Source organism: Oculina patagonica, unplaced genomic scaffold, assembly GCF_052425735.1.
Source record: "Oculina patagonica isolate OP01 unplaced genomic scaffold, crgOcupat unplaced329, whole genome shotgun sequence".
Taxonomy (NCBI): domain Eukaryota; kingdom Metazoa; phylum Cnidaria; class Anthozoa; order Scleractinia; family Oculinidae; genus Oculina; species Oculina patagonica.
The window spans coordinates 1-12,818 of NW_027558178.1; the positions used below are offsets into that span (position 1 = coordinate 1).

Consider the following 12,818-nt stretch of genomic DNA (forward strand, 5'->3'; position numbering starts at 1 on the left):
CTGGCTATTCACTTGCTTGGTACGTACTAACGCAACTTTTCACCTCGGAGTCGGTGAGTTCCATGCCGCCGTTTGGTGAGCCTGGTATGGCCCAAGTCAAAGTCCCAGGTGAAACGTATTTCCCCCCTGGGGAAAAGACGAGAAAACGCCTATCTGACGCGTTTGGATGTAACCGGTCTAGATGCCGGTCGAGATGGGAACATCTAGACCGCGGTCAATATAAATTTAGCCAATCAAATTCGTGAATTCGGTAGTTCCCAGTCCTTGTGAGACACGGTCATATAATAAAACAAAACAACAATATACATACAAACGAATCTTGATCCGCGTCTCTTCCTTCTCTTGATTCACTTTCGCTATCACCGCCCTGAGCGTCATTCACAGACTTGTTGTTATCATAAGGATTGGTCTCTACACATATACAAAGAAAGTAAAAATTAATAACAACAGCCTAGTATCCAAGCAAGGAAAGCAAATTTTGCTAACGCTTAATGACAGGTCTCGAGGGAAACAGTTCATTTGGTTTCATGGAAATCTTGTTCGAAGTATGTGGTTTCTTTATCATTGGTGAACTTGAAACTTGATTCTTTTTGTGGTTACCAAGGTAACCATAAGGCTACTATCTGTGTAACCCGGCCTGACCAATCGATGAAACCGATAATCGATGATAATCGATACCAATCGATAATAATCGATGCCAATTAATCGATTGATATTGAAAATCGATGACCAATCGATGACGGAAAATTTTGTGACTTTTAATTTCATCGATTTTCATCGACTGTCATCGATTTTCATCGATTATCATCGATTACCATCGATTTTCATCGATCGTTTTTTATTTGGCTTGATCCAATATAGGTGTTATTACATCAACTCAGTGGCTTTTAAAAGCGATCAATACCTCATTTATTCGTTTTCGTGATATACTGTTATGTCTGTTATGCAGCAAAAACAATGTTATTAAGAAAAGGGGCAAGGTTTACACTAGCGTATAGGCTACTTGAGAAGATGGTAGCCTTTGACTACGCACTTAATAGCAAGTGTAACGTCCGTTGCTTTATCCCCGGCTTTATCCACTTCTTTAGACATTGTGCGCTCAGCTCACGATCAGTCGTTCTAGGATTGCGAAAATCTATTTCCGGATATCCTGTAGAATTATCCTGGGGATGCCCAAGTACGCCGCAAGATATCGATAACAATCGATGACAATCGATGAAAATCGATAGCAATCGATGACAATCGATGTAATTAAGGAAATTTGATCTGTGACTATCGATTGGTCATCGATTGACCGATGCCAATCGATATCAATTAACTAATTATCATCGATTGATATCGATTGATTGGTCAGACCGGGGTGTAAGTAAGTAAGACTTTCCGAAGCACGAAGTAAGAACGAGAGCGTACCAAAAGGGCACGAGGATTTCTCAAGTTCTCTAGGTAGCTTTTTACGATTACAACACTATTCTTTAGAAGGATATATGAGTTACGGTGATGAATTGTTAGGATTTAGTTAAATATGAGGATTCTGAATAAAAAAAAGCCACTTTCACAATCATTATGGCGCTTCCGAACTGCCCACGATCGACAATCGATTGCTTTGATGAACGGCTGGCCGAACGTAGTTGGAACATGATGCTTGGCACGTGCATATGGGCGAACGTAGTTGGAATATGATGATTGCCACGTGCATATGGCCGAACGTAGTTGGAACATGATGCCTGGCACGTGCATATGGGCGACCGTAGTTGGAATATGATTGCCACGTCCATGTGGTCGAACGTAGTTGGAACATGATGCTTCGCACGTGGATATTGCTTCGTAGTAATATTTTCCGAAGGAGGAACGAAAGCGTACCTGAAACGGTACGAGGATTTACCTAATCACTTCTGGCCTTGCATAAAACTCTTTCCCCTACTGCCCTTTAAATAGCGTTTCTTCAGGAACGATGGCTAAAAAAATACCAAACATTTATTCTTCGTCCGATCGCTACAAATTTTGGTAGAATGCGTGACAAGGTTATTACCCAATCCCCCCCCCCCCCGAAAATTTGAATGTGGCCTACATGACAAGAAGGAAGTAATAATAGAATGTTTATTGATCTTGATTGTCAACTGCGAAATACAACCGATGAATCCATCGAAATCGAGGTAAGAGTTGTGTACTACGTACAGTACGAACGCACATGGTCTGAAATGCAGTGAAATGTTATTTATATTTATATTGCTTGGAATCAATATCTAAATTTATCTCTGAGTATAAGGAGATCGTTATATTTTGCAGAAAAGGGTCAACCCGTTGCCTTTAATATGTTTTCCCCCTTACTAGGACCAGAGGTAAACCAAAAACACATTTAGACCCGCCAACATCAATATCTGTTATTTGTTTTGCAAGAAAGCCAACGACAACTACGTTCACCAAAAATCTCTCAGAAAATCTTTAACATATTTTTGTCGATCTGAGTTCTTGTAAAATAATAGGCCATTTTACAGTTGTCTGCTCAGTGACCTGGCCTTTGAATGGAGGTGAGGCTGAAGGTGACCTTGTTTTGATACAGACCTCACTGCTTTTGTTGTGTAAATCATGTTGTTCTGATGCTAACTAGTTTGCATTAACATGATAAAGCAGAAAGGTTTGTATCAATGCAAGGTCACCTCCAGCCTCACTACCATTCAAAGGCCAGGTCACTTGGTAGGCAACTGTAAAATGGACTATTGATGAAGGCGGGAGTGGGGGGGGGGGGGGGACTACTTTCATCATTACTACACTATGAACATTCCAGACCCATTTTCGGGGGGGGGGGGGACTACTTTCATCATTACTACACTATGAACATTCCAGACCCATTTTAGCTATTCACTATTTCCTCAGTTAGACTGTAAACACAAGTCTGTTAAAATATCGGTAACCACATGACCCAGCATCTGTTTTCAGCACTTTCCAGCTCTTATACTTTGACGGGTCAGTACAACAAATTTTTAACAGTTGCTGCTACAATATTGATATCAAATAAATGCCCAATGATTGGTGAATACGTTTTGGTAATTTTATTGACGTCACTGGTTACCATAGCAACAGTATAACCTGTTTAACACACCCTTAATTTTGGCTTTAAGTGCTTATAATTCAAAAAGGAGCTCTATGACCACCATTTTTTTATTATTGAACATTGATCAGCATGTTAAGATACAACTTTCTGCAGAAATTAAAAAAAAATTCCACGAAGAGGTTTCAGAGCCACCTTAAGTTTTTTGAAAATTTGGGCTCGTCACGTGGGGGAGGAACGCGTGAAGAGCCATTTTCGACCCCAGAGCTCTTGTCTTGCGCAAAAGAGAACATTCTCGTCCCCATAGCCCTTTCGTTTCTCTTAGCCGGCTGGGCCTTGGCACGAGGAAACAAAGGGCTCTGGGGACACGGGATTTCCAGTCCTAGATTCTAGGACTTCCGGTCTTCATGTATGCAGTCATGAAGTTTTAAAAGAATGTATGAGAGAGTCGTTACGTTTTCGACTTCCGTTTAGGAATTCTTTGTTTCAAACAGCCAATCAAAAAAATTCGAATTAATTCAAAAATTTCTATGTCCCCAGACGCCCTCCGTTTTCTCGTGCCAATCCGGCTAAGAGAAACGAAAGGGCTATGGGGATGAGAATGAAAAGAGAAATGCTCTGGGGTCGAGAATGGTGACGAGCCCAAAAAACGTCTGCGTAGGAGGCTGGGTCGGCTATGATCGGCATGTTGGCGTTTTGGCCATTTTGTTTTCAGACGAGACCAAGACTCGTACAACCTTTGACTTTATTACATAAACAAGACAAACAAACCGGCAATGAAACCAACTTCTGAAAAATTAGCACAAAATACCCAATATCTACCGTCCCTTGCAGTGAAACTATGTTACAAGAAAGTATTCAAGTAATGCAGAATCGCGTGCACGTGTGAGCCCCACAACGTGCGTCAGATGCTCACAGACAAAACAACACTTGACACGAGTGCACGTAAACAAACCAATTTTGCACGTGTAACATGTGATTTCAGATTAGGCGCGTGAACACAATCTGCACGTGTATTCGAAAAGATTGTTTTGAACCAATCAATTCGTTCCTTGGCGAAGATATAAAACGCAGGGTAGGGGCAGGGTGTGAAGGTTCCGGCTTTCAGGCTTAAATAGCCGAAGTTAAAAACCCCATCTACGTTCAAATAACAATCAGGGCAGAGTTGTCGATGAGGTTTTCTTAATACCACCGAACAAATTTCTTGGGAAAACAACCGAAGATTGAGCAACAGGTATTTGGTTTATTCTTTAGGATTGCTAACTAGTGGAATCGGGTGATAGTTTCACTTTGTAGGAGATATAAATGAACTAAACGAGCTAGCTTAACAATTGAACAAAATCTGCCGACCCTGATGCGTTGTACCTTTGAGTGCGAAAAAAGATTTTGACTTATTGCCCGTTGAATAATCAGTTGTGAGATCGCCACGAGAATGTGTCACTTAAACGGTTTTAAAAAGTATGAACTGACTGCAAATGCTGGCCAATTTGGACCCGAGACTACGATTCTTCCTTTTAAGAAACACTCACACTACCCTGGGTGTCAGAGGGTTCTTTGCGGCGAAAAAGAGTGTTGAAGCCGCGATCGTTGATAGAGTGGCGAAGCTATAGCCTCTTTCCTGCAAAAAAGAAAAAACCCTCTGGCACCCAAGGTACACTTACACCAAAACTAAACCAAAAAACATATATATTATCACAAGCTTGAACCAGTTCACTAAACAAATTGACCCTGAATGTTTTTTTTTTTTTTTTTTTAATTTTGTTGCCTTCAACCGAGCAAGATCTTACTGTACTTCTCGAGTTTGCACATCTTTCTCCTGTGCGTTAACGTTGTCCGAACTCGACGGATCAATCAAAGAATCTTGAAGTCTGTACAAGACGCTACTTTTGGCAGCGTCAGTAGTCGACGAAATTGTTGGATTTGACATTCATTATTCGCGATGTGGAGTTTTCGTGACATGCATCTGTCGCTACCTGGTCAACTAAAATGATCTTGACAACAGAATTCAAAGGAATATACCATGTTCCTAAACCATCAAGGGCAACGAACCGACTGTTTCGGTTAATATCTGTTCGGAAGACCTATAATCGCCTACGATTTTTGGATTAAAGTGAAAGAGAAAAATGGAGTTTTCTTTAGCTCAAACTTACGTGATGTTGGGAAGGTAATGTCTGTTGTTTTCAGAGAGATAAAAATGCCGTTTTGAGTACAAAAAAAGTTCAGCTATGATTTTCGAAAAGGTAGCAGTTGCTCGTGAATAAGGACGATTTCGTTTCCTAAAATTTTCTGAGGATTGAAAGTTTAGCTAGCGTATCCGAACCGATACATTTTTGTTAGCGTTTACAAATAAGCCTTCAAATGACACATAAAGGACACTTAGAGCGTTAAAACGGTGTTCCGACACCTTCCTATAGTAAAATTTTGTCGTTGGGTGCCCCTGAACCATAAACGTAAAAGTAACATTGACTTCATGTAACGTTCAGACAGCCAATAGCCCTCGACTCTCCTTTTCCCTTGTGAAAACACAGTGATTCCAGAAAAAAAATCGTCTCTTCTTTTTCAATTCACTTCTCGCTCTCTGGGTGGCCATCCTTAGTAACCTAAGTAATATTCCTTGAATTGATAACCAAGATATTTTCTTTGTTTGAGAGCCTTAGAGCATGTTTTATGCAACCTGTCATATTTTCATGTTCATTCTGTCCCAGACGATATTACTTTTTTTTTCGTTCATGGTTTATGCTTTTCATGGATCAACGATTCTTTAATCAGGTGGATACCTTAGCTTTAAACGGTCTTATGACGACAGAGGGCAAAAACACATGGTCAGTAAAGTGCTTATTTGCTTAAAGGCAAGTACGCGCCTGGGATTGACGATACATTTTCAAAGACACGACACCTACTCACGTTCAGATATGTCCTGTCCCCCAGCAGGCACGTGAACTCAGCACGTGTGAACAACCGTGCACGTGTTTGAACTATGCACGTGTGAACAACGGATTGTGCACGTGTTTGCTATCTGCTTATGGACCAATTAGATCACTGCTCGGGCATCGTCGCGCGCGTCGGAGAAATTTCCAGAGAGAAAGGACTCAAATGGACGTGCACTGAACTGAAACACTTGGTCTATTCGCCGTTTTCTGTTGATTCGTGTCCTAACAGGACCTAACGAAGTAACATTGCGTGGCGCAAAATTTTGTTATCGCAGAAGTTGTATTTGATACGAACACGATAAACCTAGAACCCGGACTGAGTGCTCTCCGGAAGTAAACCCAGCCGCAATAAATTACCAAACCTGTGAGGCTTCTGTTTACACTGTTTCTTTGGATATTTTCCGATCCCAGTAGAATTTAGGCAAACATATTTTTGCATTGAGCTTTGCTTTCCAACATTTACTACTTAAAACTGGCCACCGTGATTGACCGTATAGCAATAACTCAAAATTATCCCCCATGAAAAATCATTCAACATCATTGTACACAATCAGGGGCACGTAACGAGATAATTTTGGTATTTTTACGATACGTGTCGAATCGCCGTTTATACGCATTCAGTATCCTTTTTGTGCCATTTAAAGGCTTATTTTAAACGCTAAGAAAAATGTATCTGTTCGGATACGATAGCTGAATTTTCAAACTTCAGAAAATTTTAGGGAACGAAACATATTACCAGAACCTACGAGCCGCTGTTGCCTTTTCGAAAATCGTAGCTGGCCTTTTTTCGTAGCCAGCCCGACACTTTTATCTGTCTGAAAACAACGGGCATTACTTTCCCCATATCACGAAAGTTTGAGCTTAAGAAATATCCAGTTTTTTCGTCACACTTGAATCCGAAAATGGTACGCGATTTTAGGTCTTTCAAACAGTTATTTACCGAAACGGTATATGTTCGGAGCTCCTGCACGATCAACTGGACTTGGGAGTATTTCTTTATCAAATGTGTTCTCGACGCACTTCGAAAGCTCACCTTTAAGCATTGTATCCACAGCGTTAATCCCTTGATAGTGGCCGCAAATTACGAGCGACAAGGAAACAAAACGTCTACTGGTCGACCAAGCTTCGATCTACTTGAAGTGATCGATGGCCCGTGCCCTCGAATTACAAAAACGCAGATACCATCACACAACCTCGAAATTTGACTTGTGGGTAGCGTTTTGTTGTGGTTATTTTGTCAACATAGAGTAGCGTGCAGGACAGGCAACGTCGCGGACCGTGATTCAAGAGCGCGAAGCAGAGAACGAGGAGGAGCGACGCAAAATACCTATTGTTAGCGGCTACGATTTTAGCGAGTTGGAGGGAAAATCGCTAAATTTAGTACTCTTCCCCCCTCCAACCCTAAAGCAAAACAAAATTAAACATAGTCGACTTGTATTGGAAAATTCTTTAACGGATATTGGTAGCTTCGTTCGTTCGGGCAATGCAAATGTTCGTTCAATTTCAAATGAGTTTGTTCATTTTCTGAACATTTATTTCCAACTATATTAACTGGTAACTGGTAACTGGTTTACGCGATATCACTATTTTTTAAATTTCCGGAAAATCGCTAAATCGTGCTCCGACAAAATCGCTAAAATTAGTAACCGCTAACAATAGTAACCTATTTTTGGTTGCTCCTCCTGCGCCATACACTCTTTTCTTTGGTTTTATAAGAATAGTTTTTTTCGGCCCATGCTGAATATACACACTGCCGATGCGTCGGCCGACACATCGGCAAAAACAGTACAAAGGCAAAGGCTACGAACGCCGACAAAAACACTACCGACGCGAAGGCTACGAACACTATTGTTTGTTATGTTTCTTGTTTGTTGATTTGTGATCGTGCGCAGGTACTCAATCTGTATTTTCAGCCAATCAAATTTGTCAGATTTGACAATAAGTACGTGAATCGTGGACTTCCGTTTTGCAGCCGGCCAGAGGTCTCGATCCCTAGCGCAGACCAGAAGGATCGTGGACTCCGGAGATGAGATGACTCAGCGAACTTCTTGTTGCTTTACTTCCGGCCATTTTTATTGTTTACAAAACGACGTACGCCAACTGCAGAATTAAACCTCAAGAGAAATCAGAACCTTACGCTATTTAGCTTTCGTTTTAGGCCTTTAGACTGGGGACGTAAGAAAAACTAACAGTTTATTTACCTTTGTCATTCTGGTCCTCGCCGGGGATCTCCTCGTCATCACTCATCCCTGATGGTAAACCCAGGAAGTGTTGTTCGTCCGCTGCCCACTTGGCTAGGACCATTGCATTGGCTTCCTGTTGGCTGTTACACTCCAGAGGCGCTTTACGAAGAGAGAAGCGCGATTGGCGACTTTCTTCGCTTGCTCTCAAAATCTCCAATTCCTTCTCTCTGACCTTCAATGACTTGACGCCCTCGGCGATACTAACAATCAACGTGAAATCGTAAATTCGCATCCTATGCTACTGTACCCTTAGACTTTTCACAACCTCTATTTTTTCAACGCAAAGGAGACAGCGAGCGCGGAGCGGGAAGGCTGGGGCGAACTTCCACTTTGTGCTCCTATCCAGCTCTCGCGCAATTTTCTTTCGGGCGTTCAACAATCGAAGAAAAATACAAAAAAAATAGCAGGCAGTGAACAGTCTTCTGTACTTTGGGGCGATTAAACAACTCAGTTGTCCTCACCGTGGGGAATTTGTCTGTTTTATAATACAAAATGCAAATGCCCGGAGGATGACTTTTAGGCCCCGTCCAGACTGACCCGGAGAAATTTGAAAACGGAGAAATTTGAAAACGCCGCGTAAAATGTTTTCTGTCCACATTAACCCGGGTAAATTTGAATAAGATACCCACTTTGAGAGCGTTTTCGGTGACTAAAAACGCCGTTTCAAAGTCGACGGTTGGTCTATCCGGGTAAAAAGAGATGCGTTTTCAAATTTACCCGGGACAGTGTGGATGGAGCCTTTTACTCTTTTTTTTGTGGTGGCTTTATGTCTCATGTTTTATAAATCTATAGGGTACTTATTTGGAAAGGACCACGTCATCAAGGGTGGGAGGGCAGTAAAGACAAGAACATGCAGAGTCAGGCTAGTGTTAACACAAAAAGTTCCTTCAAAAACCAACCTGATTGCTTTGGTAGTACTGCAGTAGATTTCTGGCTTGGAATTCCAGTGGTTGAATGAAATATAACTCCGGGTTGTTACCCAGACGCACTGAAATCCCTTGATCATAATACGATAGCAACCAGTTTTACCTTCCCCATATTCCATGACTAAAACGGAAACAATAATGATATCAGCACTTTAATGGCACAGCAATTATGCATAACACTTACACATAGGACATTTTATTATGTTTAAAATAATCCTATATTGTGTTGCTCCAGAAAATAGCCATACACCCCCTCTCCCCCCCCCCCCATTACATTATCACCCCACCCTACCCCTGGCTCCACCTCTCCGGTAACAATTTCAGTTTACCTTGATACTTTCCGGACCTGATCACTTTTGTACATGGAGAAACAGTCAAATCAAAACGGTGCCATAGGCGCTTATGGTCCTGTTTTGATTTGACTATTTCTCTAAATAGGTCCGGACCAATTTGTTGACCAGTCCGTACCCAATCATCTCTGTCGTGTAAACGCACATTGAGTGGAAGGTTCAGTACAGAGGGTCCTTCAATGTAGGACCATGTAGCCTGCGAGCAGGTAGCCTACATAGCTGGCGGTTTTCGCATGAGCGAATGGCGAAGCCGTGAGGGCCTCTCGCATACACATTAACCCCAACAAAAATAGCCAGCTACGCAGGCTAGCGAGCAGGCTCGATCACCTTGTGGTCATAAAGTATGAGCGGCAAGTACAAGTACGGCTGAGGGAGGGAGCCAGCAAGAAGGTAACTTAAAAAAAAGAAAGACAGTCACTTTCTCGCTGGCTCCCCCACCTCCTTGCCTCCTCTCGAAGGCTATTAATTGCAAATCTTGGGTTGATTTAAATGGGCTACTATAGTACCAGAAAAGTGCAAGATTCTGCACACTGTACAAATGAAGTGGAAGCAGAATGAGCTACCCGCAAAAGTAATAATGATGATGATGATGATGATGACGATAGTAAAATGTGAAAGAAATCCAAAACTAAATTACTAACATATTGGTAACCAAGATGGTCTCCTCTATAAGCCTGGTGGTTTCTTGAAGGTCTCCTCACCCTACCTTACTATTAAATTTGTATTGATATTAATTTTGAGGTGGCTAATAAATAATGATGATGATGATGATGATGATGATGATCAGGGATGGAAATTAACACTCACCCCGTGACTCCCCCAGGTGAGTGTGAAAACGGTCAGGCGAGTGTAATTCACGCATCACTCGCTCAGTATGGTGTGTAGGATTTTTTCAGAATACATTTTTCCAAATTAGGTTCAACTATTGGGCAATTCCAGAAAATATCCGTACCATACCACGGACGGCTTTTTGGAAATCCGAGGGCAAGGGGGGGGTTCTTTGAACTGGAATTCCGAAGGCATGGGGGGATACTTACGATTGGAATTCCAAAGGCATGAGGGAGTTCCAGATCTTGGATTTCAAGAGGAGAAAACAAGAGTGTGTTCCTTGAAAATGCTTATTTTGTGGACTACCAATTCGCAAATAAAGCACAAACTGACGACCGCGTCGCGGAAGCAGGATACAAGACAAGTATCGATCGATCAGGCATGTGTTTTCGTTCATTTACAAAAGAAAATCGCTAAAATGTGGGTTCTACATCAAGCTTCAGAGGTCTTAACATTGATGAACTTCTTCATTCGCTCTTTGTTTTCTTGTCAAAGCGGATCCACAAATATTTAGTCCATTCAGTGGAATGGGAAACTCTTTGCTGCGCTTCGAGACGCCATTTTGAAGCACGTGGGTTGGGAGCGACTGCTGACCCTGAAGGCTCAAATTCAAGATGGCGGATATGTCAGTGTACTTGATCGTATTATCTTCCGAGTTTACACATGTGCATGACACGATATTCGTATTTTAATGTTCTGCACCAGTTTGGGGCAATGTAAAGTTAATGTAGATTGTATCTGGTGAACAAGGGTAAGGAGAAAAGTCTTATTTTTTTACATTTTCATCCCAGAATCTCTTGAGTCATAATGACTGTCTCCATGTACAGATCGAGTCATTTGAAATAATTTGATGTAAAATACGCCACATTGGACGTATTTGCGAACCCTGACGGGAATTCTAAAGAGCTTGACGAAAAAATGAAAAATCTGAACGGGAGGGGGGTTAATGATTATGGAATTCCGAGGGCATGGGGGGATAACGCATTTTGGAATTTCCGAAGACAAGGGGGGCTAAAATATGGAAGCCGTCCGTGGTATGGTACGGATATTTTCTGGAATCGCCCATTTACTTTCCACTTAAAACAATCTACACTGTCCATTAGCAACATTTTTGAAATGTCCAACAAACCTGGTTCGTAAACATACAGAAATGGCTTCCGCTTGGTGATTGTTACATGACAGATGTACTTGTACAAAGTAATCCCTTTTGTCATATTAAATACACTGACTCGTCCATTGAGCGGCGAAACGTGGCAAGATGGCTAATTCTTGGTATTTTACTGTACAATTTCGGTACTTTGCTTGCAAAATACAGGGACCATGGGCCATGGGGGGGGGGGGGGGGGGGAATTAAATTTACTTTTTTAATGGAGGAGACTGGGCGAGTGAAAACTGATCTGGGCGAGTGCAATTTGCCAGTCTCTCGCGCAGATGGCGAGTGCTCCGAAATTTTAGTTTCCAGCCCTGACGATGATGTGATGATGATGATGCAATTTGTTCCAAACAAGTTATCAGAATTCACAGTCTTGAAACATAGCATGGGGAACAGATAATTATATTATTAGTGGTTGAGAATGAACTCACGTGACTCGTGTGCCTTGGAGTAAACGCTTAGGTCATCCTGGTGAATGTAGTCATATATTGAAGTCCCAAGAACCTCAAAGGGTAGATATCCTGTGATCGAGATTGATCTGAAACAATAACATGGGACAAAATGATCAATCATGTCTCAAATGTATCTAGCAAGAATTTAACAAGTACCTCAGATGGCCCTGTTGGAGGTGCGGTGACCTCATGGTTAGTGCGCCGGACTCCGGATCGAGAAGTCTGGGTTCAAGACCTGCCTGGGGTCACTGTGTTGTGTTCTTGGGCAAGACAGTTTATTCTCATAGTGCCTCTCTCCACCCAGGTGTATAAGTAGGCACCAGTGCCTTAATGCTGGGGGGATAACCCTGCGCTAGACTAGCATCCCATGCAGGGGGGGGGGGAGGGGTAAAAATATTCTGTGCCGCTTTTTTCAGGCGGCCCTATGATACAAATGCACTGCAAAAATGTTTGGCTTGGAAAATCTGCTGTAGATAAGATAGTACAACGACAAGTGATGTAAACAAAAATCCTATAGGAATCAATACTGGGGGCTAATGTGTGTTTAACCATGGGTTGAGGTGAGCTGATTTGCAAAAGCCAAGCAATGTTCCAGATTTTAACCCACAACCTCTCCATTACCAGGGCCATCATTAAGTTTTTAAGCAGCCATAATATTGAAGTTATCACCCGTAGCATTTTGTTCTGTATGCAAATGTATAGTAACACCAATTGACATTTTCACCCATAACATTGGGTGCATGAACTCAACCACAGCAGGTGTTACAGTTAACGGCCCTTAATGACAGCCCTGATTACCATTGCTTTTCCAGAGTTGCCACTCGTTAGAACACCAAAAATTCCCTGACTTTTCACTGACCTCAAAACATTTTCACTGACCTTGAATG

The 12,818-nt window shown here is 42.0% G+C and overlaps 1 protein-coding gene across 1 annotated transcript; it reads right to left on the minus strand.

Moving 5' to 3' along the window:
* Window positions 1–6: 6 nt before the first annotated feature.
* LOC144640527 (uncharacterized) lies at window positions 7–12,017 on the minus strand (the record flags this gene model as incomplete). The annotated part of the gene is made up of 4 exons (XM_078499633.1): window positions 7–411; window positions 8,181–8,422; window positions 9,122–9,269; window positions 11,911–12,017. Coding segments are annotated over 4 exons (631 nt in total), but the record flags the coding sequence as incomplete, so codon positions are not given.
* Between the last annotated feature and the right edge of the window lie 801 nt (window positions 12,018–12,818).